Source organism: Lepisma saccharinum, chromosome 18, assembly GCF_977018435.1.
Source record: "Lepisma saccharinum chromosome 18, izLepSacc3.1, whole genome shotgun sequence".
In the NCBI taxonomy this organism is placed as follows: Eukaryota; Metazoa; Arthropoda; class Insecta; order Zygentoma; family Lepismatidae; genus Lepisma; species Lepisma saccharinum.
The window spans coordinates 16303517-16330421 of record NC_139246.1 but is presented as its reverse complement, the minus strand read 5'-3'; the positions used below and the strand labels follow the sequence as shown (position 1 = coordinate 16330421).

Here is a 26905-nt window from a genome sequence, read left to right as displayed (position 1 = left end):
AAAACAAAACAAAAAAAAAACCAAACAATATGATATCCATATTTTCTCATGAAATTGTATTAACTACAATTACTCTATGAATTTCAATCATGTGTGTTCTTTGTAGTATTGTAAATTATTAGATTTGTATTTGAATTACATTAGAGGATGAATAAAGAATATACATTCTCCTGTGTACCAGTTTGCACTTTAGTTTATTATTTTTTTGTTCATTATTACACTTAATTCAGATATATTCTCATCAACAGATCTATATATCTTTATGCAATATTACATGTACATTTGAATTGTAAGCATTTTAATTATTATAATGAATAGATGAATCTATGTAGCTATTATTTGTAGCAAGTAATGTCATATTGTACGTGATAGTGACTATGATATGTGCTGTTTTACATAATTTCTCTTGGTTAAGAAAATTTACTGATCTGCAAATTCCAAATTGTTACTTCAATGATGAGATATGTTAAGTCATTAGAAGCAATAATGACATGCCAATAGATTTAAGTATAGGATTACACATTTTAAGAATCTTAACACAAATATTACAAAAAATATTCCAGAACTTTTGAGATACTTGAAATGCTTGTAAATCTCATATGACTTACAAATATATTAGGGTTGAGCTGGTATTACTTTGAGCTGATACTAACACAAGTGCTTTGTGTTGGTATTTTATTGTTTTAAATCATGTAAATAGTAATACCTTCATTGATTGATATAATTTTATTAATTTTGAACATTTGCATTGAATCCCACAATTTATAAAATTGATAAAAAGAAATAACATCTTGAATACCAAACTGAAATGTATGAGCATGCATTGGATAAATTTACCCAGGTATGTTTTCTACAGCCCTGTGAGCAGAACTAGCAAACTAACAGTCAATTCAAGGTCTCGGAATGATTCACTGGAAAAGTACTGAAAAAGGTGGTCTCAGACACTCATTGGAAGTGATCAAGAAATGTATTTCAAAATCCGGTGGGTAAGTTTTACCAATACATGCATACTTATGGATTAACCTTTGTTTTAAACATTGCTCAAAGGCAAAAATGGTAATTAGGTAATTTCAAGGTGGGTTTGCACTTTGGGTTTTTCCCAAGTTATTTACAGCTTTCATTTTAAAATTTTGGGAGGGGCTGTTGCCCAATCAGCTCCCCCTTGTATATGCCAGTGATTCCCAATGATACCAATGCTGATACTTAGAAATTGAAACAAACTAAAGTGGATCACAATATTTATAAATGTTAATATCTAGTTTTTCACTTGAACTATAGCACATCAAAGTACAAGATTTTTCTTTAAAGTATTCATAACTATTTGAACACAATACAGTTTCTCCCAAAAATGCTGCTGGCAAAATAACAAACTCTATGAAAGATTTGTGCAACATTTTTGTGGACTTCTCAAGATTCTTGCACTCCTGTAAACTATCAGCTGGTACAGTGGGATGCAGAAGTATTGGTCTGAAAATTGTCCATGACTACGGTATTTTCATGGTTTATTCTCTTGTACCCTATGTGATTTTAAGAAATGGGTTTTTATGTATGCTGGTGCAGAGGATGTCAGCAGCTTGTTTGTCATTTTGTTTCAATTCTTGAAGCTATCGTTAAAAAAAAAATAAATAAAGAAGTGATGGACAATTTGTTTGGTAATACTTAACCATCCCACTGTACCAGTGATATTTCCAATACTAATACCACTGGTATCAGCTAATGTTGATACATTGGCATCAGAATTAGCCCAGTCCTAATACATATATAGACAGAGGCATGGCGTGCATGTAACCGGTGTTACCGCAGGTAATAGCAAAATGTAAAGAAATTACAAAGTTTTTTCAATAAAATAACAACATTGTTAAATACGTTAACTGACAGCGTTGCAGTTGAGTGTATATTGCAGAGGACATTTTTCCTGCAGCCGACAAAAGTGAAGAGGCAGGCCGTTCTGCTACCCTCAAGAGGTAACAAGAGGAAAGGGCACAAATGCAAGGGAACAGCTGGGGAAAACTTAGACGCAAGTGTGCCTGTTTAGGGGCCCAGTTGCCGGTGCATTCTACTGGATCAACAAGTGTTGTCACATTGGATTTCCAGAAAAGAGCTAAATCCTGCCTAGAATGGGGATACTATTTCTCTGAAGCAACAAGAGCTAGACTGCAAAGCCAAAGCTGGATTTAACTACAACCGAGACTATTTACGTAATAGACGAAAAGATAAGTACTTGATGTGATTCGTAATTTGGACAAACCTTGCTGAAAAAAAGTAAGTTGGAAACAGTAGTACATACATCTGGACTTCCCTTCCACCACTGGAGGAGGGGAATTCTGTTGTCTGCTCACCCGAGAAATGTGTGGTTCTTCTTCCCCTTTCCATCTCTTTGCAAAGAAACAGAGATGGTTGACAAGGCTCGACCATTATTCACTGGATTTTCACGGTAACTCTCTCATGAGTGGTAGTTCTTTCTAGGAGTGATTGTGGCTAATTGAGCTGATTGCAAAAATAAGAGAACAAAATGAACAAAAAATCCAGATCAAAGGCATGCTTTTGGGGGGGCAGTGTAGGGTGGAGATGATAAGTTCTGATGGCTGGTAACACTTTTGAAAAGGTCACGCCACGCCACTGTATATAGATATATCCAAACACCTTCAAAAAATCATTATTAAAAGTACAGTATTGGCCATATTATTGGACTCATTAGTTGAGAAAATGAAACACAGATTAACTCACTTTATGTAGAGAAGTTTGACGGATTTAATGTTTTGTGATACACACTGCAAGTACTGTCAGTACTTCGTATGACCACCTTTGGCTTTTTCTGATCCCATTTTAATCATTGTTTGTGTAAAATTCCTTTTCACTCTTTCTTCTAAACTTTAAACCACGTGGTTTATGAAATTACATGTTGCTCCGAAGATACAAATAAAGAACACCCTTACAACAACCACAATTAATATGATTTCCTTTGTTATAGCCAAAAAATAGCATTAATAACATGGTAAACAATGTATGTATTGTTTCAGGCATTTTTGCAAAAATGGAAAGAATGGTGCTGCCACCTATTCTTGGGACACAGCAACAGAAAAGATTGTGGGAAACAAGATTATATCGAAGCAGATAAACAGTTTAATCCAATAAAAAGTTATAACAATAGTCAAATATATTTAGTTAGAACACTTTCAAGGAAATATGCTTCTTTTTTACAATGAGTCCAATAATTTGGCCAAAGCATCAAATGAAATTATCTGTGTGAATATTATATTTTGCATTTTCACACTTTTTATATTTGTAAAAACACACAATGAAGCATTTCACTAATAATAAATCTTTGTAAGAAATAAAGTAAAATTGTGAGCCTGCTCTTCCTAAATGATTCGTTTTACGCCTATATGCTACGATGATGGGTACCTCTTTTGAGATGTATGGGTGACATTCAATTTTTCACTTGTAAGCAATTTCCTTTTCCCTACATCACCTAAAGCTTGTGTAGCATTCATTTCCTCTTGCTGTGGAGAAACTCTTGACTCTGTAAGTAGATAAAAAAAATATCATTTAAAATTTGTACTTAAATACATAAAATTCTTATTAGTTTTTTTAGAAATAATGTTTGGATAGTTATTTAGTACAAATCAGAATGTATTAATTAGAAACTTTTTTACTGAGTGATATTGTTATGGAGTTTAGATATTTTATGGGGTCTACAAAAATGCAGCATTTCACATTTATGGAGTTTAATTATCTCGAGGATTATCCAAGTTTGGAATTTCTGATTAAATGACAGCTATATTATTATTTTTGATGTAATTTTTGAACAATGTAAAGCAAAACTCTGGTAAACTTATGCATATAATTGCAGTGGAATACTTACACATTAATATTAATCAATATTGCATACAGACATTGCCATTCAAAAACTATTAGCTAATGTAAAAAAAGTTTCTTTTGTCTACATCATCTCCAAAAGAATAAAATCCCTCGCTAACCCTAAAAACTATTGGGCATCAATGATATTGAAGCTATGAATACTCTGATTTTATAAAGGCAGAATTTGACTCATATATAACCCCAACAAATGAAATAATAGCAAACTCATTCCTACTATTAGATGTAGATAACCGGACAGTATTACCGATTAATATAGATATTCGAATCCTAACTACATCCGCAGATGTCTTACACTCATGAGCCATACCATCAATAGGAATTAAAATAGATGCCACCCCAGGACAACTTAATCAAGCAGGGGTAAACATTAGTCGAATTGGTTTATTTTTTGGACAATGTTCAGAAATTTGTGGATCAAATCATAGATTTATGCCAATTATTATTGAGACCACAACTCATAAGTCCTTTATTAGTTGATTAATAAAAATTATACAAGAATCATTAGATGATTGAAAAGTAAGTAATGGTCTCTTAAACCACAAAATAGTGAATAACAACTACTTCTAATGAAAAAGTTAGTTAATATATAATAACATAGGAGTGTCAAACCTAAAACATATTATACTTCATACCTCACTTGATCTGTGTTCCCAGAAAACATATAAGAAAGTAACAACTGTTAAAATGAGTGGAAAATGATTGAATGAAGGCTGGAACTGTAGCTGTTCCAGAATTGTACATTTCTTAGAAAGTTAAATCTATCTTGAATTACCCATTATTTTTTCTTTAAATAAAAAAAATAAAAATCATTTTGTGAATGTTGCTTTTCTATTGGCAGCCAAAGTTATGCAACACACACACACACACACATACATACAGGGTGGTCACAATTAAAGTTACTCTATTCAGAGCCCTCTGGAGCCCATTTGAAGCATCAGATTGCCGTGAAACTTGATAGAGGGGCTATGGAGAACATTGTGAAACGAATGATGGTAAAAAAAGGTAAAGTGCTCCCCTGTGCTTAGCACCACGCCATGAAGGCATATAGGGGGTGTGGGGGTAACGCCACACACTTTCTTGATCCGGTCATGAGTGGGGGTGATGTGATCATCATCATGCCCCTGACTGCCTTTACCCCCCAGGGTTTCCCCCAGGTACCCATGTCATTCAACGCTGGGTGGGCACCGGGGCCGCTTCCTACGTTAGAAAAGTTCCTGGATTTGAACCAGCCGGGGATCGAACCCGGGACCTTGAGCATGGTAGTCAGACGCGTTACCGACTGAGCCACCGCGGTGATGACTAAAAAAAAAAAAGAGTTCAAATTTTTTACCACCAGGTTAAAATGGGGCGCTGAAATCTTGTGCACACTGGGAAATGCATCGTCACACTGTTGATAACGCTGTGTTACACTTCCAAAGCTTCATTCACGTTGACAAGACACATACTGAATACTGCTGTACCGATAAACTTAAATTAATAGTTCTTGTTACTGCAGCACCTCAGTGATACATGGTGGTGAAAATTTGAACATTTTTTTCTTTTAGTCAGAATTTATTTACTTGTGGTCTCCATAGCCTCTCTACCAAGTTTCACTGCAATCCGATGCTTCAAACGAACTCGAGAGTGTTCTTAATAGGGTAACTTTAAATGTAGCCAACCCAGTATATGCAGGTTGAACTTTGTTCCCCCAAACCAAAAACATTCCTGCACCACTGCCCATGTGTAAATATTTCTGATTTCAGGTGGAGGGAGAGAGTCTTTTTTTTTTGTCTCTCTTCCTCTCTGGAATAAATATTCACTGACATTTTCAGTAACAAAATTAAAACGTTTCATTTGAAAAATTGCACCTGCCAAATAGATTAAGGGAGGTCATACTAGAGAGGATACAAGCTGGAATGATCAGTTCTAGGTAAATCTGTACCCCTATAACTAGGGCTCGGAAGTTGAAGACCTGTAAATTGCCAAAAAAAAATACCTATAAAAAGACCTAAAAATATCAAAAAAGGACCTAAAAATGGAAAAAACGATGTATAAATGTGATCCAAATTAATTAATAACTTCAGTTCTAATTACATATTTAATGAATATGCGTGGCACCTCCTTATCTGACTTGAGATCTTTTCAGGCATCTGGGTGTATACACCATGCTGAAAGCTTCAAAACAAGATAAAGTTGCCACTTACACCTTCCAGACAAGTTACAGTTAAAGGACCTTGTACCGTACCTGCTTCAGTCATCGAAAAATGTTTTTCTCTTGTTTCAGGGATGGTTCAAATACATTTCTTTCTTTCTTTCTTTTTATTATTTCTTTACTACAGAAAGGATGCTTAAGAGTTGATGAACTGATGATGATTCGAATTGAGAATGGTCAGTAAAAACGTAGTCGAAAGAAGGTGAAGTTACAAAAAAAAAGCCGTTAAGACCTAAAAATAGTCTAAAAAATGCTAAAAAAGGCAAAAAAGGACCAAAAAACACCTTTTTCTGGCCTATAATGACCCAAGATGAACATATGTTGGGCCTCGTCTTTGGACACTAGGAAAAAAAAAGGATTTTTCCTCAACTTCCGAGCCCTACCTATAACCCTCCCCCATTCTTGAACTGTTCCTTATACAGAACCTTACCTTTCATTAAGCTGTCTTGTGTAGCTCCACCATCAATATTTTGTTTCGTCTTTGGGGCTTCATTTGAACTTACGGAACCATTTTGTTCTCCATGGTTCCACTGGAATGTCTGATTCTTCGTAAGTATTTCTATTATGGTAGGCAGGGTTGAAATTATGTGCGCTCCAAGTTTAATATTTATCCTGTCATTTCTGAAATTTTCGTTTGGTACTGAACTAATATGTTCCTTCCATTGTGCATTGATTTTGTGCACTGAAACATTATGTTCTGATTCTTGTTCAATTGCTGAATGGATTGTTTTAGATAGTTTTATTTTTGTTGCTGGATTGGTTGAATTGTTGCTGTGTATACTGTTTAAGTGACTAGGCTCTTCGGTGCTGTTCGCGATACTGCTGTTCTCATTTGCAATTGTATGTTTATGAGGGGAATGGCTGTGTTGAGTAGGAGCCAGCTCACTTATTGACCGTTTCCACTGCTGACCATATGTTCGCCGACTTGGAGGTTTTTCATTACTAGGTTTGCTGGTATTACTGACTGAAGTCTCGTTCTCAGATGAAACCTGAGGATTCTTAGTTTGTGTGGTTTCATTTCCCAATGTAGCACTTTGTATTTTTTCAGCTTCATCTCCAGTTTCAGATGAGCGATTACTATTTGTTATATTGCCTAAGGTTGTTTCGTTACTCATGACTTGTGATGCAGATACCATTGTGCTATTGGAATTATTGGTGGCGTCTTCTGATATTTTGTCCAGCGGCTGACCACTTCTTTGTGTAATTTGAGACTTTTGTGAACTCTCAGGTGCTGCCTGATAGTCATCGCCCTCAAGGTCTGTCTCGTTGCCATAGTAATCGTAGTCGTAATAGTAAACGTCTCGTACACTTCCAAACTGCTGCACCATTAATCCTTGGCCACCTCCCTGCATTTCGCCTCGTACAACCTGTTGCCCGGCACCCATGTCTTCTACCTGCTGGATAACTTCTCCACTTTTGCCAACTTTCTGGATCTCACCTCTTAGGATCTGTTGGGCATCCCCCCTGAAACCAAACTGCTGTATAATTTCCACATGTCCCCCTGGTGAATCTGGCGACTGGGCAGCCGAACCTTGCTGCACTTCTTGGCCAGCGTCATCACGAACAGTTCCAAATTGCTGAATCATTTCTCTGTGCTTGAACATTTCCTGTGCACTTTTATCCTCACGCATCACTTGCAAACCTTTACCTCTTGCGCTTCCAAACTCTTGCACCATTTCCCTGTGGCCTTCTCCTGGTTGTATGTCCCCACGTATAAGTTGATGCCCCTTTCCACCCTCTCCAGGACGACCGAATTCCTGAACAAGTTCCCGCTGACCACCTGCTCCTGGAATATCCTGACGGACACGCTGTTGCCCCTTTCCTGCCTCCTTCTTGGTGTGGAACTCTTGAACAATTTCTCTGTAGCCAAGATCTTGCAATTTCTTTTCATCCACAGGAGTTGTTTTGTAGTCTGCTTCAAGTGGCCAGATATTATCTGCTTCTCTGTTCAAATATCTCTGTTGAATATTCGGCACCGATTGTGAACGAGCAGATGGTAGATTCTTCCTTCTTTGTCCCTTCATACCTAAACGTGATCTCTTAGCCATTCCTCTACCACTATCGTACTTTCTCCGACCTATCCTAGATCGTCTATGTTTATTCTGTTGATTTTTGCTGTCCGTTGCATTTGTACCATTTCCATTCTGGCTTGGGTCATCATACATAAAGTAATCATCGAATTCCTCGTCAACAAAATCTGCTTGGAATTGTGGTTGAATACCACCAGGCTGTTGTCCAACAAATTGTTGGTTCACATATCCAGGGGATGGTTGCTCACCATATGGCTGATTCACCATTCCCATTGGCTGCTGTCCAGGATAATGAGGATTATACATTTCTCCTACCATTGGTTGTTGAATTGGATATTGTTGGCTGAGTGGAACAATTTGTTCTCTATTGATGACATTAGGAGGCAAACCAGGCTGCTCAGGTAATGGAATGTTATTGTTAGGTGGTACAGGGGTTACAAAGAAATTTGATGGTATGACCACTGTAGGATATGGCCCAGGGCCTGTAACGACTACTTGATTTTTGTTTGGCTTCATTAGTGACATTGCACACAGGTACGGTGGGATTAGGGAGGAAGGAGTAGTCGTAGTTGTTGCGTGACTCTTTGAACAGTCCTTATGATTTATAATGATCATCTTTGCACCTATTGTTTTCTTTCTCTCTGAAAAAGAAAAAGAAAATACTTTTCTGAGAAATAGATTTACACAATTTAGTAGAAGTTTATGAATGTACTAAAAATAAGTTCTCGCTTATCCATGAAATGTTTATTTTTATTTCTTTAAATTTCGGTGGAAACTGCAACCATCCTCTAGGGATCAGATCACCAGAAAACCAGTTTTGTGGATAAGTGAGTACCTCCTGTTAGTATATTAGTTTGATACAATATCTTTCATCCCCTGAAACATGAACCGATATAAGTTACCTTCATGTAACCAAATGTAGTTATGTAAGAGGAATGTAAGAACCTATTAAAATTTTGTAGATATTACGTATGGACTGATGCAAATTTTGCCAATAGAGGAAGTACATCAAAGTTCGATCACAGCTCATTTTAGTAAGGTAGAGCTGCAGACTAGCATCGAGAGGGGTCCGACTATGTTGGTCTAATGCCATGAACTGGTAGAAATGCTATTAAACAGTTGCCAGTCTGTGTATATTACATTGGTTTATAGTTTTGTGATTACTGAAATTTTTATTAACTACTTAACATTCCTCCTTGCCATCACAAGTTAATCTCTGACTACTAATATGTAGAGACAGGCTATGTGGTTGTTATACTGTTCCATATAATATTATATATAACTTTTAAAAATGTGTTTCATGTAACGCCCCACACTTTCTTGATCCGGTCGTGGTTGGGGGTGATGTGATCAGCATCGCGCCCCTGACTGCCTTTACCCCCCAGGGTTTCCCCCGGTACCCATGGCCTTTCGATGCTGGGTGGGTGTCAGGGCCGCTTCCAACGTTAGAAAAGTTCCCAGATTTGAACCGGCCAGGGATCGAACCTGGGACCTTTAGCATGGTAGTAGACACGTTACCGACTGAGCCACCGCGGCCACTGATGATTTGTACTTTGTATTTTTGCTGTTTTGTGTTGCTTTTCTATTACACTTTTGGCCTAATCCTGAATGATGATTAGATGAATTTGATCCTCACTAAGAACACAAATGTTGAAGCTGGAAGCTTCAGTGGTAAGATCAAAAGTTGGCCACTTAAAATGGTCAGCCACCAAGCTGACATTTTTGCCCCTGCACTATGGCCTCTTAATGCTAAGCCTTGTCTACCAAGAGAAAGTAAACTGTCCTTGCCCCCTCAGTTTTGGCACCCAATCTCCACTACTGTAACAAATATTAAAAAAATATGGATACTGATAACTGATATTGTACTGATTTTATATAAAATGAAAAAAAAGATGAATCTGATTGATTTCTTCATTTCTTTAATTAATGTATTAGTGATGGATTATTTCGTACTCGATCAATATTGGCTGAAATATACATATTCGTGTATTAGTTTATTTGTTGATAATTTTACTGATCTCATACTTCTGTAAATAGCCTGTAACCGCATCATGCATAATTCTGACATATTGTTATGCTTTTATTATGAATGAGACAATAGCACTTTGAACCAATTATGAATGAGACAATAGCACTTTGAACCAATATCAATACCAGTGCTGACACTCTTATTTATTCCTACCGATATGGAAACTTAAAAATTTAGAAATATAAAGAAGTTCAGATTACTTAGAAATTTGAATGAATGTTTTCCAATGGAATTAACTAAAATTAAAATATTTGTAATTTCATATGAGATCATCATTAAATAATAAATATTGATTCAGCCCTAGTTAAAAATGCATATTTTGCCATCCTTATAACAACGATAAAGAAACTGCATATTTAGAAATTCATTCAACAGCACATGAATGTTACATTAATTAAATGTTTATATTCACAAAAACAATAACAATAGATCAGAATACTGCACTCAATATTGAACTGGTAAAATTATTGGTAATTTTACCAATAAACCAATATATCATTATGCCTATACGTTAAAAAAGGTCAGAGTACTTACATATGGCTCCAGTCCTTTTACAATTTGTATAAAAAAATGGTAATGAGGACCTTTACAATGAATCTGGATATTGATATCCATATAGTGTCGAATATCTACCCAATGTGTGATATATAACACCAATAGAATTAATTTTCAAGAATTTGTACATTTCTTTCACCTATATTGTTCAATTCTGAAGTACTAAGTTGCTTTTAAATTCCCAATACCTCCTGCAGTAATGATTTAAACACAACATTACTGAAATAGTTCTAACACATTGAAATCATATTTGAAAATATTAAGGAACAAAGGTGATTAAAATGAATAACAAATGGAATGCCATACCTTTCGGAATAAAATTATCAATTTGCCTACGGCTTTTTGGAGATCCAATATAATTATTATATTCTTCATTTTCCCTGCTGGCTTCATCAATTAATTCTACAATGCAAATAAAATAAGAATTAGATATGCACATTTGAGTATTACTATTTCAAATAATCACATGCAGTAAAGAATCTTTCAATGATATTTGGTGAACAAAATGTTCACAATTTTGTATTTCGAACTTCATTTCAATATTGAAGGGCTCAGGTGTAAAACATGGTAAGTGACATTTTGGTAACTTTTGAGTTACAATGTAAAATGTGCCATCCTTCAATTTTCAAGTGAAATTGCCATGTTACACAATTTGCATTGAATGCAGTGAAGCCTTGTTAAATTAATAAACACAATACGAAAACAATTTATCTACAGTATAGCTTCTAATAACCTTTTTCTTAATGAACTCAGAAATGACCAAAATGTCACTTACCAGGTTTTACACCCAAACCCTTCAATTAGCTACCAAATGTTTCTTTCTGCAAAGCATAAATAATTTATAATAAGAACTTAATATTACTGATATATTGATAAATATAGAATTGACATGCTATGAATTAATTTATTCATTTCACTAAAAATACAGCATGCATGCATATATGAATAAATTTAAAATAAAACTCAACCTTCTTCAGATGATGTTAAGGCATCAGCTTCCAATGAGTCATCATCCTCTGAAAATAAAATATGCAAAGGTACATGTATAATACACATTTTTAAATACTCCTTTACATTAAATAAGATTTCACTGGCTGTTTTATCTCATAAGAACAGCTTTGAACACCATGTAGACATAGTAGTGAAGAGTGAGATTTTGTTCATCAGGTGAAGTGTTACCATACAACACCAGGGCACTACGCATAGTTCCTAGGTTGAATTCTAGGTAAAGCAATGCATGTTTGTCACATGATATATTTTGCAGCTTACGAGTCATCATCATCATCACAATGGACCTACAGAGGTTGAGGCAACATAAAATAACAAAACTACAAAAAAGCTAGCTCTATAAGTTTTTGTATTCACAAGATTTTCAATAATTCATGTATTAATAAACGAAAGCAGAAAGTTCATTTAAAATGCACAGTGTGTGTGAATAGGCTAATATGAATTTTACCTACAGCTTAAAGTAGACTTGTGACCCCTCGCAAGTTAAATGGGCACCCTTTGATTACAATTTGATAATATTAACAAATATGTTATTGGAGGAATGCAGCAAGATCAGACAATAAACATCCAAATATTTTCCGACTTTGATGAGAAACAAAAAGGGGCATTTGTAAAATGAATGTCTTAAGAAAACAATGACAAAATGCTCTTTTTCCTTATGATTATAATGAAAGAATACATACAAAACAGAGGATTCTATACAACAAGCATACCTCGCTAATTTGATGGATTAGGATCAAGTCCATTAGCTAAGGTAAAGTTCCCTGTGCATATTGCACCATGCCATGAAGGCCCATTAGGGTACATGAGGGTAGTGCCCCACACATCTTCGATCTGTCTGCCTTTACCTCTCCAGAGTTGCTCCAGGTACCCATTTATTTGATGCTGGGTGAACCCCAGAGCCACTTTATGCAGGGACATGGCCAAAAAAATTCCAACCTTAGATCAACCACCTCTGTGAATCAAGACCCGGATCTCCCATGTGGCAGTCAGACACCCTACTGACTAGATTACCCCATCTCCATCCAGTTCAAGGACACACACACACACACACACACACACACACACACACACACACACACCCCCCACACACACACACACACACACACACACACAAAAAAAAAAATCTGACGTTAGTTTTGTTGCATACATGAGGTGAACTGTGTAAAAATTCAAGTGTAAAATGAAGGCTTGACCATGACTCGGAACTGTTTTTTGACATACGATGCTGATGACTTAAATATCTACTTAGTTCACCTTCTATTCATGGTAAAACATAAGCACTACATTGGGAGCACAGTTGATGTCATCAGTGATTCAAAGGCAATAGATCCTATCGTGGAATCACCGACGGAGACAATTGTCACATAAAACAGCAAAAGCAAAATATCAAGTGGAATCAGATCTGATCTGGTAACTTGGTTCATCAAGAAATCGCATGGTATGCCGGAGGCCTGGGTTTGAATCCTGATTGCACCTGCTATTTTCCCCGAAAGTTGTAAAGTCACAGACAGTTCTGGATTGTATGGATACAATTGAACATCAATGGGATTGTTAGAATCCAGAAATATCTGTGACTGTACATAAATCACTGGCTTCTGTTGTTTCAGTAGTTTTTATAGTATGTCGGTCAGTATACAGTGTGTCTGGCTTATAGCTATAATAAAAGATACATGCACTACAGTTTACGAATACCTGCCACAGTCAAAACCTGTGTATGTATGGTACTGCCATCTGTTGCCATTTACAAGAAACATGAAATGGTGTCACGTGCATGAGCATGGGCACAGTAAACAAACATGGCGGAGTGAACTCCACAACAGAAGGTGTTCTGTGTGTTTTCATTTGTTGAACTGAAGTATTGTGACATTTTTCTATGCAGATCAGTAATAAAAGTATTACGTTATATTATCGCGTAGAAAAACCTCACATTCTTCCTCATCACTTCGGTACGCCTTGCGTCAGCCTTTTATTATGGCTAGTTGGTCGAATTGCCGCTAGAGGCCCTCAGTGGCATTTCTTGTTTTACGCGATTATGCATCAAAGGAAAGTTCAGTTGCGAAGGGAAGTTTCGACTTGATGGAACCTTGGACGCGTTTGGCAAGACATACCTCCTCCTACTCCGTTGACCTTCGGTAGCAGTGCCTATCTTTATCTCTGAAACTCAACAAGAAGCTGCTCTTTTTCAGATTGCATGGGGAGCAATACGAGAGAGAGTTGGTGTTCGAGAAATGGAAGCAAGTAGTGGTGAGGACTACACGAAGCCCTTTTGACTCTGGTCTCCCTTTTGATTCTGGTTCTTTCGTGGATGAAGTGGGATACGCACGATGAAGACACAATTGAAGAAGTTCGAGGAAAAAGACACAAGTCCCAGTCCAGGAAGTTTGGACGTACTTGGATAAAGTACGCGTAGGAAGGCGACGTTTGGCTCTCTCTAGGTTGCCACCATCAAGAAATCAAACAGTCCAATTGATTCGTTATTGAGGTATGTACTTTTATTGCCAGTCGTTAGTGAATAGTGAAGTGTCGTCGGACGAATGTACATGTTATGCTGGATCATATTGCAAGTCCAAATATCAAGAAATATTGTAAAAGAACGTAAACAAAAAAAAGGATTATAGTTGTTTCCTTCGCAATTTCACGACAACGTCACGGTTGCCCCCCAGAGTAATGTGATGTGACGTTCGGTTCCTTTTCTTATTTACGCAAGGCAGATTGGGCTCTAATTGGCACTAATATGGCACACAAAGAAAGGAATGCACTTACGTAATTTCAGGTTGATACTGTTGGGGATAAATAGGTACGCTACACACCTTAGCAAAAACATGTAAGAGTACCAAAAAATAGGGTTTTTCTAAAATGTCATGTGTATGCCAATATCAATGATTAGGCATTACTAACTTTAAAAAAAAAAGAAACATTTGAACTGAATTGTGTATAGTATAATTTGTCAAATTAGAATTGGTTAAATGGGGGGAAAATGCATTGATGTTGTTTTATATTGGGCGTAATGTTAACAGTTTGATCTAGTCTATTGTAATACCTTCGGAGAGAGTTAGACCATTGAATAGATGCTGGTTTCGTCAAAAATGTTATGTCGATGTATTTGTTGTACTAAGAGAATATTAGCCATTCCTACGTTGCGTGGGCTAATATAATGTCACAAACTATACATTGTATTACATATTTATCCTAAGAGAAATCTATACTTTAAATTAAAATTGGGTAAACGAGATTGTAGTTAATTGGACACGGAACCATGGCAGAATTTCCGTTCTAGTTTAAGGAGCCCTTTTGTTGTATAAAAAGCAACATCTTTTGACATTAGTGCGAATGGTATCCCTTTGTAAAATAGATCGGATTACTCCGATTAGTTGGTTCTCTCTCGAGACTGAGGTGACGGTACAAAATACACGTCATTAGCCTCAAACATATGACTTTTGTAACAGTTAGGTTTGGGTACGTTTAACTTTGATTCCACAGCCTCGTTTCACGTCTTCCCTTTTCACTCATTGTTTAAGTACCCACCTAAATAGTTAAAGTCCGTGATCCTAGTGCAAGTGCATTGACGTTTTTAATGACAGTGATGGAGCCAGTGTGTCTCATTTTGTGATGTGTAATGGCAAGGTGCATCAGGATACACCTTCATTCGCAATAAATTCTTGGTCAAACAGATTTTGGGACTGTTTCTTTTTTATAGCTCTAAGCTGGACACCCTGTATATAAACCAGACTTTGTTCCATACAACTGCACAAGCAAACATATTCACCTAGGACCAATCGGAGGTTGAACTGAGCATGTCTGAGATGCATTCTATACCACACAGGACACCTTTGAAACTTTCAGTCACTAATGAGAATGATGATTGAGTGATGATGGTCTCAGTTGAATAATGTATTATTGTTCAATTTCTCGCCAGAGAAGGCATGAAGCTGAGTTAAATTTTGCTAAGATCAAAGCAACAGCTTGGTAGTGAAACAAAATAAGCCTGACGGCAGACTCCTTTAATTCAAGAACGAATTGCAAAAATGCACTGGACTATGTGAAACATCCTCCCTATAGCCCTGATCTCACCATATGATTACCATTTTGTTGGACTACTTAAGGAGGTGCTGCGAGGTCAACGTTTTAGAGCAATGAGGAGGTGGAGTGCTTCAATCGGTTTCGACATCAACCACAATCTTTCTATGCCACAGTCATTAAAAAAATGACCAATTCAGTGGCAAAAGTGCCTTGATTATAGTGGAATGTATATAGAAAAATTATCAATTTGTATTTTTCCAATTTTTCATGCAATAAAAAGCTAGAGCAAAATTCCAGTTTATATTTGACTGACCTCACATTAGTAGAAGCCTACTTATATATTGACCATAGATGCTACTTACTAGCTCACTTGGAGATTTTTAACATTTCTGCATCTATGAATCAAGTTAAGTACAATATAATATCTCTGCACTTACCATAAGACTCATATCCATCATCAACATCAATCCTCTGTATGATGCTTGGTTTTTCTTCATCTTTTGATGAATGCTTAAATAGCCTCATAATTGGTCTTCTATCTTGATCATCAAGTTCAGCTAAATTGCTTCCTGTTTCACCTTCAGATCTTCTTGGTCTGAACTTCTGGGCTGCAGGCTGTGTTTCAACTTTATAATTATGATATGGTAGTTTTTCTTCTTTCATGTTTGCTGTTGTATGTTTTTTATGCTTTTTTTCTGCAGCACCAGTTTTATCTTGTAAGGGATCAATGGAGTTTCTTTCAAGTTCATTCAGTGAACCTATGCAAGAAAGAAAAACATTTATTGTTTTAATACCTACTTGAAAACAGAACTTATTTTATCTATATTTGTCTATATTGTACATGTCATATCAAACTCATGTGTTTGGTAGGAAATCTCAGAGTAGCATTTCAACCCTAATCTATAAGGGTTGTCCAAATGAAAGTGAGACTCTTGGTTTTTTTTCTGTAATGGTTTCTTGGTTGGAATATATGAACATACAGGAAGTAAAAGTGAACCATGGGTGACATATCCTCTACACATAGTTGCCTTGTCTGCTCAAGCAAGTGTCCCAGCACGTCACAAGGGTATGGATACCCTGAGCGAAGAACGTCCATGGTTGACTGTGGAATGAATCTTGAACGGCATCATGGACCTCAGTCCTTAGTGTGCACACGTCCGTCACAAAATTCACCACACCATCTGAAATCTGAACACTGTGCTGCATGACAGACACACACTCCACTAACTCCTTCTGCTTTCAAAAATTGAATAACTGCTTGCTGGGCATATGTGGACGAATTCATGTTGTGAACGTGCTTCTGCACATGTAAACAACACACTGCACTGTCAGACCATACCAGGTATGCATACCATGTATGTTTTCTTACATACAACACAACCTACCAGAGCAAACACAAAGCTCTGTGTAGTTAAGCGACGACGCTAGGACAAATCTTAGTTTCTTTTGGGCAAACCTTATATTTGTAGATGAAGTTCCCTGTGCACATTGTATCCATGTCATGAAGGCACATAGGAGGATATGGAGGTAGGGCCATACACAATCTTTGATCTCGACCATTTTTGGAGGTGATGTGATCTACACCATGCTCTGGTTGCTTTTACCCTCAAGGGTTGCCCTGTTACTCTAAACTTTTTTACGAGGTTTAATATAGTGGTCCTATGTGGAACAGGAACACCAGGAAATTTCATTGCAAAATATCGTTGCACTTCTCCACAATTCCTCTATCCGAAGTAACACTCGACCAAATAAATCCTTTGTTGTAATGTAAACTTTCGTGGTGCCATATTAAGTCATAATCTTCAACACACGGACACGACACAACACAACACAACTTCCGAGGGAGGATTATACTGTCGTCAGTCTGCAACAACAGAAGAGGAAAGAGAGTGAAGGCAGGGAGAGCAAAAAAAAAACAGACTGTAGCATGCGACTGTCGCGGACCCGTTCACTGGGAAAGACAAGGGCTGATGCCGGGCCGCTTGCCACCCAGTCTTTTGCGAATGTCAGGGAATGCTCTCTATATGTACTCAAAAAAAGATTTAACTATTTCAATTGATGTTTCATTTGGCCCCAAAATCTGTAAATATCTGTCTGATATTACTACCAAAACAAGAGGGGAAGAGAGATTTTTGTTTGTTATGTATGCTTTGCATATTTGGAAAGAAGAAGTCAGCACTTGAAATAGAGAATTTTAGCTGGGGGATGTTTGGTCGAGTCTTGGAGTTAGTTGAAGTGGATGCTCCTATGGTTTAACATGGTGACAACTGGAAAAGTGTGCGAGGGTGGATGCTTTGCAAAAATTTTGCTAACTGGGGGATACCATTAAACGCCTTAAACACTGGTAAATTTGCAGTAAGTGCTATAATCTCTGGCCCCAATTTCTCCTGTGAAATAAAAGGGCATTGAAGAAAATCCCTATCAGTAACCAAATGGCAGACTGGACTACCTGAAACCATGGCCTTTTAACTTTTGCAGCAGCTTGCAGGGCTCTTGGTGATAGGGAAGGGGAAATAGAAAATAAACCTGCCTTCTTCTTGATGGCAGTCTCTACCCCAACTAGGCAAGTGGGCAAGGTGGATGCTGGAGGAGTCCCATCCACTCTGTCTATACAAACAAAGGGTTAAGAAATGTGAGGGGAAAAAAAGTTTTGTATATGAACTGCAACTTCGACATGACATTAAATATTGTGTTTTAAAACTGTAAGATCACTTAATTAAGAACAGCTAGACTTGCTGCTCCTTAGTGTGCAACACTGATCTTCATGATAAAGAAGAAATATATAATTATATTTATTTCAATTAACATAATTACACTCTCATCCAGCCTAAATGGTTAGCATACCATGCTGCAAAACCAGAGGTCGAAGGTTTGAATATTGGGAAAGGCATATGTAAACTTGTCCAATGATCCTATTTCATCACTTTCACTTCCATTGCCACAATTAACTAAGATAAGTAGAAAAGTAATTTAAAATAGTAAAAAATAGAAATAGATAGATTTCATTGAAACAACAAGAGCTTGTGCATAATAACATGTGCAATAACTACAATATTCGATATGAGCTTTACAGTAATAAATTTGAATTGAATGTAAGAATAAAATTGTACATATGCACAATGTAACACATTTCTTACCAAATTTCTTGCTTGGAGTTAGATGTTTGAGGAGTAAAGATGAATTATGCGCTACATCAGGATTTTTAAATTTATTTTGATTTTCTTCATGCCCATTTTTCACTGTTGAAGAATTGAGTAAGCTCTTTCTAGAGGGTTCCATATTTCCTAAATAATAAGAACATTAATTTTTTTTTGTAAATTAATATGTTAATTAAAAATGTTTGTGAATGAAAAAGTTGTAATTATGTTAGTTTTGCAAGATCAGAAGAGAAGAAGAGATAAGAAAGTATTTAAAAATAATGTCTATTCATAATTGGGAAAAGAGAGACGTGGTAGTATATAAATACGGAGAACCTAGTACTCACTTTTATCCGCAAAGCTGTTTTTTCTTTTTCAATTAATTTCAGTGGCCATTGCCACCATCCTCGTTGGAACTTGGTGTACTGTTGCTTGGCATGCATATTTTGTTTGTAGTTCTCTGGCTTCCGCTAGGTGTGCTGTTGTTAACTGTGCATCTCGGTCTGTGTCGTCTGCTATTTCCGGGCAATAACTGTTGTAGTAGGGGAATCCAAGTGTGGTGCGCTTGTCTGCTATCAATGTTTAGCTCATGCGGGAAGTGCATTATGGCATGCGTTTCCTTGATTTTGGTGTCTACGAGTGTGTGGGCAGTGTGTTTGACTTGAACCTTTTGAATTTTATGGCTATTGTATTTGATATGTTTAGCAAGACCAGTAGTAGGTTGGACGCATGCCAAGCAACAGTACATCAAGTTCCAACGAGGATGGTGGCAGTGGCCACTGAAATTAATCGAAAAAGAAAAACAGCTTCGCGGATAAAAGTGAATACTAATTTCTCTGTATTTAATAATGTCTACTTATCAAGCTCAATACATAATTGTATTTGCATCACTTAATGATGTGATTTCACTGTTAACCAGCCTAAATGGTTATCACACCATGCTGACTAGACATTATGCATTGCCTAGTGCTTTTGCTACTAGCACTACCAAAGGAACAACATAACAGTAACATAACACAAAGATTCAAATTGGAAACTGAGAAAAATCAAAGCAGCCTTCATAGCAATTACTACGAGTTATCCAAGCAAAGAATTCAAGTTAATATGGTTGGTTTGAAAATTTAAAATAGGAATAGTAGAGAATTCTAGAACTAATTATTAGGAATAGGTACCAATGCTACTTTCCATTAGTATTGTCAAATACATATTTATTTTGTTTTAAAGTAAGAAGAACTGAATGAAATTCAGTTTGTATGATTGTAGATACACAACAATGCTATATTTTAGAATTTTTCTATTGGTTTTACTTCATTGTGAGATGTTAAAACTTCACTTCCTATGAATCATGAGTATGACCCATGAAATAAAACTAACTTCAACCCTCTACAACAAACAACTCCCCTCTTATGATTTTTTTTGTACGCCTTCCTGTTATTGTGTGTATGGTCTCCTGTCTGGGAGTGTATATATAAAATGATGTTCTGTATCTTTCTTCAATTTATTGTGAATCTTCATCTGAAGAAGAGCCCGTTAGAGGGTGGAAATGTTATGTTTTTAGTGTATATATTTTTTATACTATAAAATTTTGCCTTGGTCAGTATATTAATGTTTTATTAACATGAAGACAAGGCGTAACTGTGTTACCATTACCTAGGAGTTTTACTTCAAGTGATGTATTTGAAAAACCTGTGCTCTATAACTTAAAATATATTTTTATAAAATGAACTTTCCTACAAATATACAATAGTTGTGTAATTCCAGTATGTATGAAAATTAGACAAGATAGCAGGAATGAAATATCGACAGTTGTTTTGGAGAAATGACATGAAAATAATATAAGTTTTCCTCAGAACAAACTAGAAGTACTGACTGGTTATAATAATAATAATAATAATAATAATAATAATAATAATAATAAATCGCCTTTATTGAGAGGGCATGTTTTGGCCTTGTGGGTCGTTCTTACAACAAACCCTTGTGAAATACATATTACATTTGACACTTTACACTTCCTGAAAATCACTGTTGCAGTAGATAAATAAAAGTAAAACATTCATACTTATAAAATAAACAATTAATGTACTAAAGGTACAGAGTTAAATCTAAAACCACAATTAGAATATAATTATCACAGAGATAAAACTAAAACTACAACCAATACCTCATTCCCATTCATTACAGAAAAGACAAAGCCAGACACTATTGTCTGGCCAGTATATGCTTCTTTAGGTTTATTTTGTGTGTTGCAGGGTGGAGCTCCCCTGAGGTCAGTGGTGGGGGGAGTTCATTCCATGTTCTGTGTGTGGGGATCGTGAATTATGTTTTTTGACGAAGGTTAATTTGTTTCCCCTTCTTCTTGTACGGAACAATTTAACCACATAAATATTTAGGTTCCTTATTGTTCAGAATCCTGTACAATAACGACAATGCCAAAAATGTTCTCATATTTGTAACGTTTAACCAATTAAGTTCCGGTAAGTACAGGGAAATATGTTCTCTTCTTTTGACATTCAGTATAAATCTTATGCAACTGTTTTGAAGTTTTTTTTGCTTGTAATTTAGGGTACTGTTGATGTTTATAAATTCGGGGGAAGAATAATCAATTTTTGGCATTACAAGGGTGCTGACTAGGTGAGTTTTAGTTTCTTTGCTTAGCATATGTTTGAATGGAAAAAGTGATTTCAGTTTAGCTATTGAGTTTTTAATTGTGTGTGTGACATGAGAACCCCAATGTAGATTCTCGTCCAATATTATGCCGAGGTTGCGTGCTGTTTCTACTTTCTGTATTTTGTAATTATTCAGTGTAGGGTGGGGGAGTTTTAATGGTTCCAACTTTTTGAAGTTACTTAGATGAATTCAACTTGAGTGCATTACATTCAGACAATTTAGATATTGAATTGAGGTCCTGTTGCAATGCTTCCAGGGCCATTGCACTGTCTTTTAATGGTGTTTGTGTATATATACGGCATATACCTGCCTTCAGGCAGACAACTCATCGTGTGTCATCTGCATACTGGTGGCAGATGATAGGTCCTAGAATACTTCCTTGTGGTACTCCTTGTTTGATACCAAACCATTTAGATATGCACGACTTATTCTCATGTACTAATTTTACACATTGTTGTCTGTTTGTTAAATAAGACCACAACGATAACAATTCTTTATCTTTTATACTGATAGATTTCAATTTCTCTGCCAAGAGGTTGTGGTTTATGGAGTCAAATGCCTTGGTGTAATCAAGGAGTACCAGGAACAAAATTTTACCATTATCCATCCCCTTGGCTATGTCATCAACAACGCTAACTAAAGTTACTGTACTGTGCTGTTTCCTGAAACCTGATTGATGTGGAGAATAGTGGTCATGCAACATCAGATGGTCTACTAATTGTTCTTTCACTATGCATTCTAAAACTTTAGACATAATTGGTAGTACGCTTATTGGTCTTAAATCTTTAACATCAAGGGAAACAGTGATTTTCGGTATGGGTTGCTGTTGACAAACGGCAAGCATGTCAAGGTCAAGTGGTGCATGAGTGTATAACGTGATATCCTGCCTATCGACTGTGTGATTTCCCAGGGTGCTCAGTTCCGCTGTAGCTTGTCGACGAATCTGTGCTCCGTCGGAAAAATGTTAAGTGTGAAAGTGGAACAGCATATCAATGTGAAGTTTCTTATGAAAGTCGGAAAATCTGCCACAGAAACTTATGGTTTCTTGAAGGAAGTATATGGAGATGATTGTTTATCATGCATGCAAGTGTTTGAGTGGTTTCAAAGGTTTAAAGAGGGACGAGAAGTGATTGCGGATGACTCGCATCCTGGATAGCCTTGCACTTCGAAAACGGAATCAAACATTGCAAATGTCGGTGAATTGATTCAAGAGGATCGTCGCTTGAGTATTCGAGCTATTGCAAGACAACCAACATTATTACATTAAGGTGCTGACGACCCTTCGTGAGCGAGTAAGAAGACGTCGACCTGATTTGTGGAAAAGAAAGTCATGTATTCTTCATCAGGACAATGCTTCTGTCCATACGGCATTGTCAGTCAAGGCTTTTTTGGCCAAGCATGGGATCCCAGTGCTAGAACATGCACCCTATTCACCAGGTATCACTCTGTGTGACTTTTTTTATTCCCAAAGGTCATATCAGCACTGAAAAAAGAACCTGTGAAAACAAAAGCGACGGAAGTCATGAACATGGTTTCACAAAATGATTTCCAGCACTGCTTCCAGAAATGGAAGATTCGTGTGGAGCGGTGTATCGATAGTTCAGGGGAGTACTTTGAAGGGGATAATGTTCGCATTGTACAAAATTACCAATAAAAGATTTTGTAGCAACAGTCCGGTTTTTTTCTAGCCACAATTCGTAAATCCACACAAAAGGCAAATTTCAGTCTAAAATTTAATTTCAGTATTACAATAGTTGGCAGTATACTAAATGCTAAAATCCATACTGCAACAGCTCTCCAAGTGCTAGTGTCTGTTAAGTGGTTTCTCACTGAGAACATGTGGTCAGCATGTTGAGTCCCATTGCTGCTGTTTTTCATCTTTTGAGACCAGAAGATGACAGTGTACTTGATGGAAAATGAAATGAATAACACGATATAAAAACAATTGAAATCTAAAAGTATTCTTACCTTCAGTTTTGTTTCTATCTTGAATGCCATGATCTGTTTCATTCTTAATGCCATCTATCCACTTGCCAGCAACACTGTGAATGTTAGTCTGTTGTTTGTAAACACTTGCATTTTTTATTGGTTCTTGTTGAGAAACATTGTAGTTAATAGTTGCATGATCATCTAAAATGTAATAGCCATGTTAGAATTTTTATGTAATGAATTTCCATTTTGTGTACACAACATAAGTATAAAATACGGCAAAGAGTATAAGATGATACTTCTCATGAAAAATGATCAAACTATGCACAAAATGGAAAAATCAACTGACAAAACACTTCTGTAACGTTCAGCGAAATTATATAATTTTTACCTGAAGGGTAATATTTTGCTTTTTCTGCGAAAAAAAAATGAGAACAAAAATTGCACTTTTGTGATACCGAAACCTTCTCTAGATGACACACTCAGATGAAATTTCATTGCAGCACAATATTGTACTAAGAGCTTACTACTCTCAAAGTCAGTGATTCCAATGCAAGATCTTAGTGCTGTTTGCATTTACAGTTGTTCACTTTCAACAAAACTGTAAATGGTGACTGAATAACTATTGAATAACTTAATTAGCATCTCTCCCTCATGCCTTGAAATGCACAAGCTATCAGACAGGTAATTTGTAGAAATATTTCTGAGGCTTTAAGCTTGAATCACTGAAGATGAGAGTGGCATTAGCTCTCTAAAGCTATGATTTCTAAGTGCTTGCAAGCTCCAGTGTCTGAAGATGAAAGTGCTGATAACTTTCAAAAGCCTCAGTTTTGAAGGGCGAGAGTCGCATTAACTCTGAAAAGTTTTGGTTTCTGAAGAAGAAAATAATTTTAGCTGTCAGAAGCTTTTAAATATCTTCAGAAAATACCCACCAGATAGTGAAATAGATTATAGAAAAACATTAGTTCCAATTTAAGGCACATGGATGCGCATACCAGCAAAGTTGGTACTTTACTGGAAAAATACTGTTAGCCTTACATTTACATTGTTGTTACATTTTCCATTAACAATACTAATATAAGAAAATTTCATTAAGGGTAATTTATATCAATACTAGTATTTCGGTAAAGCATCAAGAAGAAAAGTTGATTTTACTGAAATTGGCAAATACTTCATTCTATAATACACTAATGCTGTGGTATGTTTATTATATAATCTAATACAAGATGACAAAAAATCCAAGGCACAACTAAATTTTCAACATCCAAAACATGAAATTAAGCTGCACCTTACATTCAAATACAGTACTTACAGATAATTGGATGATCACTTGCTTGAGAAACTGGATTTGCACTGCACGTAGCGATAAACATCCATAACACACAGAACATGGTCAACAACAAAACAAAGGCACTAGAAACAATTGGGAAATAATTCCCTCATACAGACTATCAGAAACAGTAGTTAGCTCCCAGCATTTCTAGTATCTTCATGACTGTTGATTACTTGAAGTAAAACATGAACTTTAATTCAATAAATCTAACACAATGGCGAAGTAAATGCGAATTGCAACTCTTTATTACAACAAACAAAGATAAAAAATAATATTTGTCAAATAGCACAATGGATAAGATAAGAGTTATGTTCATAGTGTAGAACTAACCTGGAAGGAAATATCAACTAGAGTCATGCAACAACGAATAAACTTAATACCATCTCTGATACATGCACAAATGCCACAATTCTTAAAATGGATTATGTTAGCTGAAGTTACATTTTAAGAGCAGACATGGAGAAGCATTGGTGGATACAAACACAATTCACAGTTCTTATATAAACAGTGTACCAACAGTTATTCAAAGGAAAGAAAATATACAAGAGTATTCTTACTCATGTTTTGATAGTAACCACACTTCTGCTGACCTATGTGGCAGAGAGAGATTGACATAATATGTTACTGAGCCAGAGGTCCTGGGTTCAAACCCTTCTTAATGCATGTATGTGTGTGTCACTCTGTGTGTCTAATCATCCATTTTATCAGTTCATCATTTATCCTCATCATTGCAAATAATCAATGATGTGCAAAAGTGACATAAAATAATCAAAATAGATAGAAAGACAGTAAATTCTTTTATTTCTTGCACATACATGTGCACCTCATCCATTCTTCAAGTTTGTAAATTTGGCAGTTTTAAGAAAGAATTAAAAATTCTATTATTATTATATTCAAATTTTTCAGAAAACAAACCTACCTTAATCTTACTCTTTGATATAATTTTCTAAGCCACCCCCTCATTATTACTGACACTGGAATGAAAGATGAAATCATGCAAGACACATACAATTCTTCATCTCTCTAATGAAACATCCTGGACCATTCATGTATTTTCTGAAACTTAACTGATATCAATGTATCACTATGAGCAAGTATTGGCTTGAATTTAGTCATTAATACTAACTGATATCTTTCTTAAGCATGATGAATGCTGGTTTGATGCCTTGTTAACCCATACATTGGCATAGTCTAAAATTCAAGCCAGACATTTTACAAAATGACACTCATCTACAATTCAGTTCTACTTTATGGCGATTCGAGTTGAGTTGAGTTTTTTTTATTTAAGTCCACTTTATGCATAGATAGGGTAATTGGGACTTGACCTACAGTTTAGAGTGTGATCTGAACCACTACATGTCTCCACTGGGTATGAAACCTGAGACTCCTTCATTGTAAGGCAACAACGTTGCCACTACGCTACCAAGGAGGCCCTAAGGTGATTCGATAGATTGATTTATTGATTTGGTGTTTTAATTCCATTTTATGCACAGTAAGGCTAATTGGGAGTGGACCTACAGTTTAAAGTTGAATCCGAACTACTATGTGCCTCCACCGGGTATCGAACCCGGAACCCCCTTGATTACAAGGCAACCACGCTACCACTCCACCATCGCTAAGGTGATTCGAAAATGACATTACCTGTTGCATTTTTTTACTCTTGCTCGTTTCCATGTTATGCAAGGGAAAGTAACTGGAACAGCCCATAATTCCTGTATGTCCTATGTGTAAGGGTTTGTCTAACATATTTCTATTTTCTATTTCTTTACGTAGTAATAACCATGTTACTTATTAATGTGATATATCTGGATATCAGTGAAAGAGCAAAAGAAATAAAAAATGAATGGGGTGGCAGAAGGGTAGGGTATTTTCTAGTAGGGCAGTAATACAGGGTTATTAAAAAAGAAAGAGCAGATTTCAAATGTTTATTTCTTACAAACTATAAAAGAGAGAAATGTGTGCCATACATCAATGGATAGAGGAAGGTTCAAAGTTTTATAATCTTGCCTATTAGTTCTATTCAATACACACCAAATTGTTGTAGCTATCAATTCAATAACTAGGGGCGAGTTAATTCGTGTGTGGCAAGAAATGGAGTACCGTTTTGATGTTTCTCGGGCA

The 26905-nt window shown here is 36.2% G+C and overlaps 1 protein-coding gene across 1 annotated transcript; it reads right to left on the bottom strand.

The window, feature by feature from the left end:
• Positions 1-171: 171 nt before the first annotated feature.
• On the bottom strand, positions 172-24963 carry LOC146002415 (uncharacterized). Its single transcript, XM_083140237.1, has 8 exons — positions 24764-24963; positions 23491-23652; positions 18856-19002; positions 16156-16476; positions 11656-11703; positions 10994-11089; positions 6504-8744; positions 172-3523 (listed from the first exon to the last, which is right to left on the bottom strand). The coding sequence occupies exons 1-8, from the start codon at positions 24840-24842 to the stop codon at positions 3390-3392; spliced, it is 3228 nt and encodes a 1075-aa protein (XP_082996363.1). The 5' UTR covers positions 24843-24963; the 3' UTR covers positions 172-3389.
• Positions 24964-26905: the final 1942 nt, after the last annotated feature.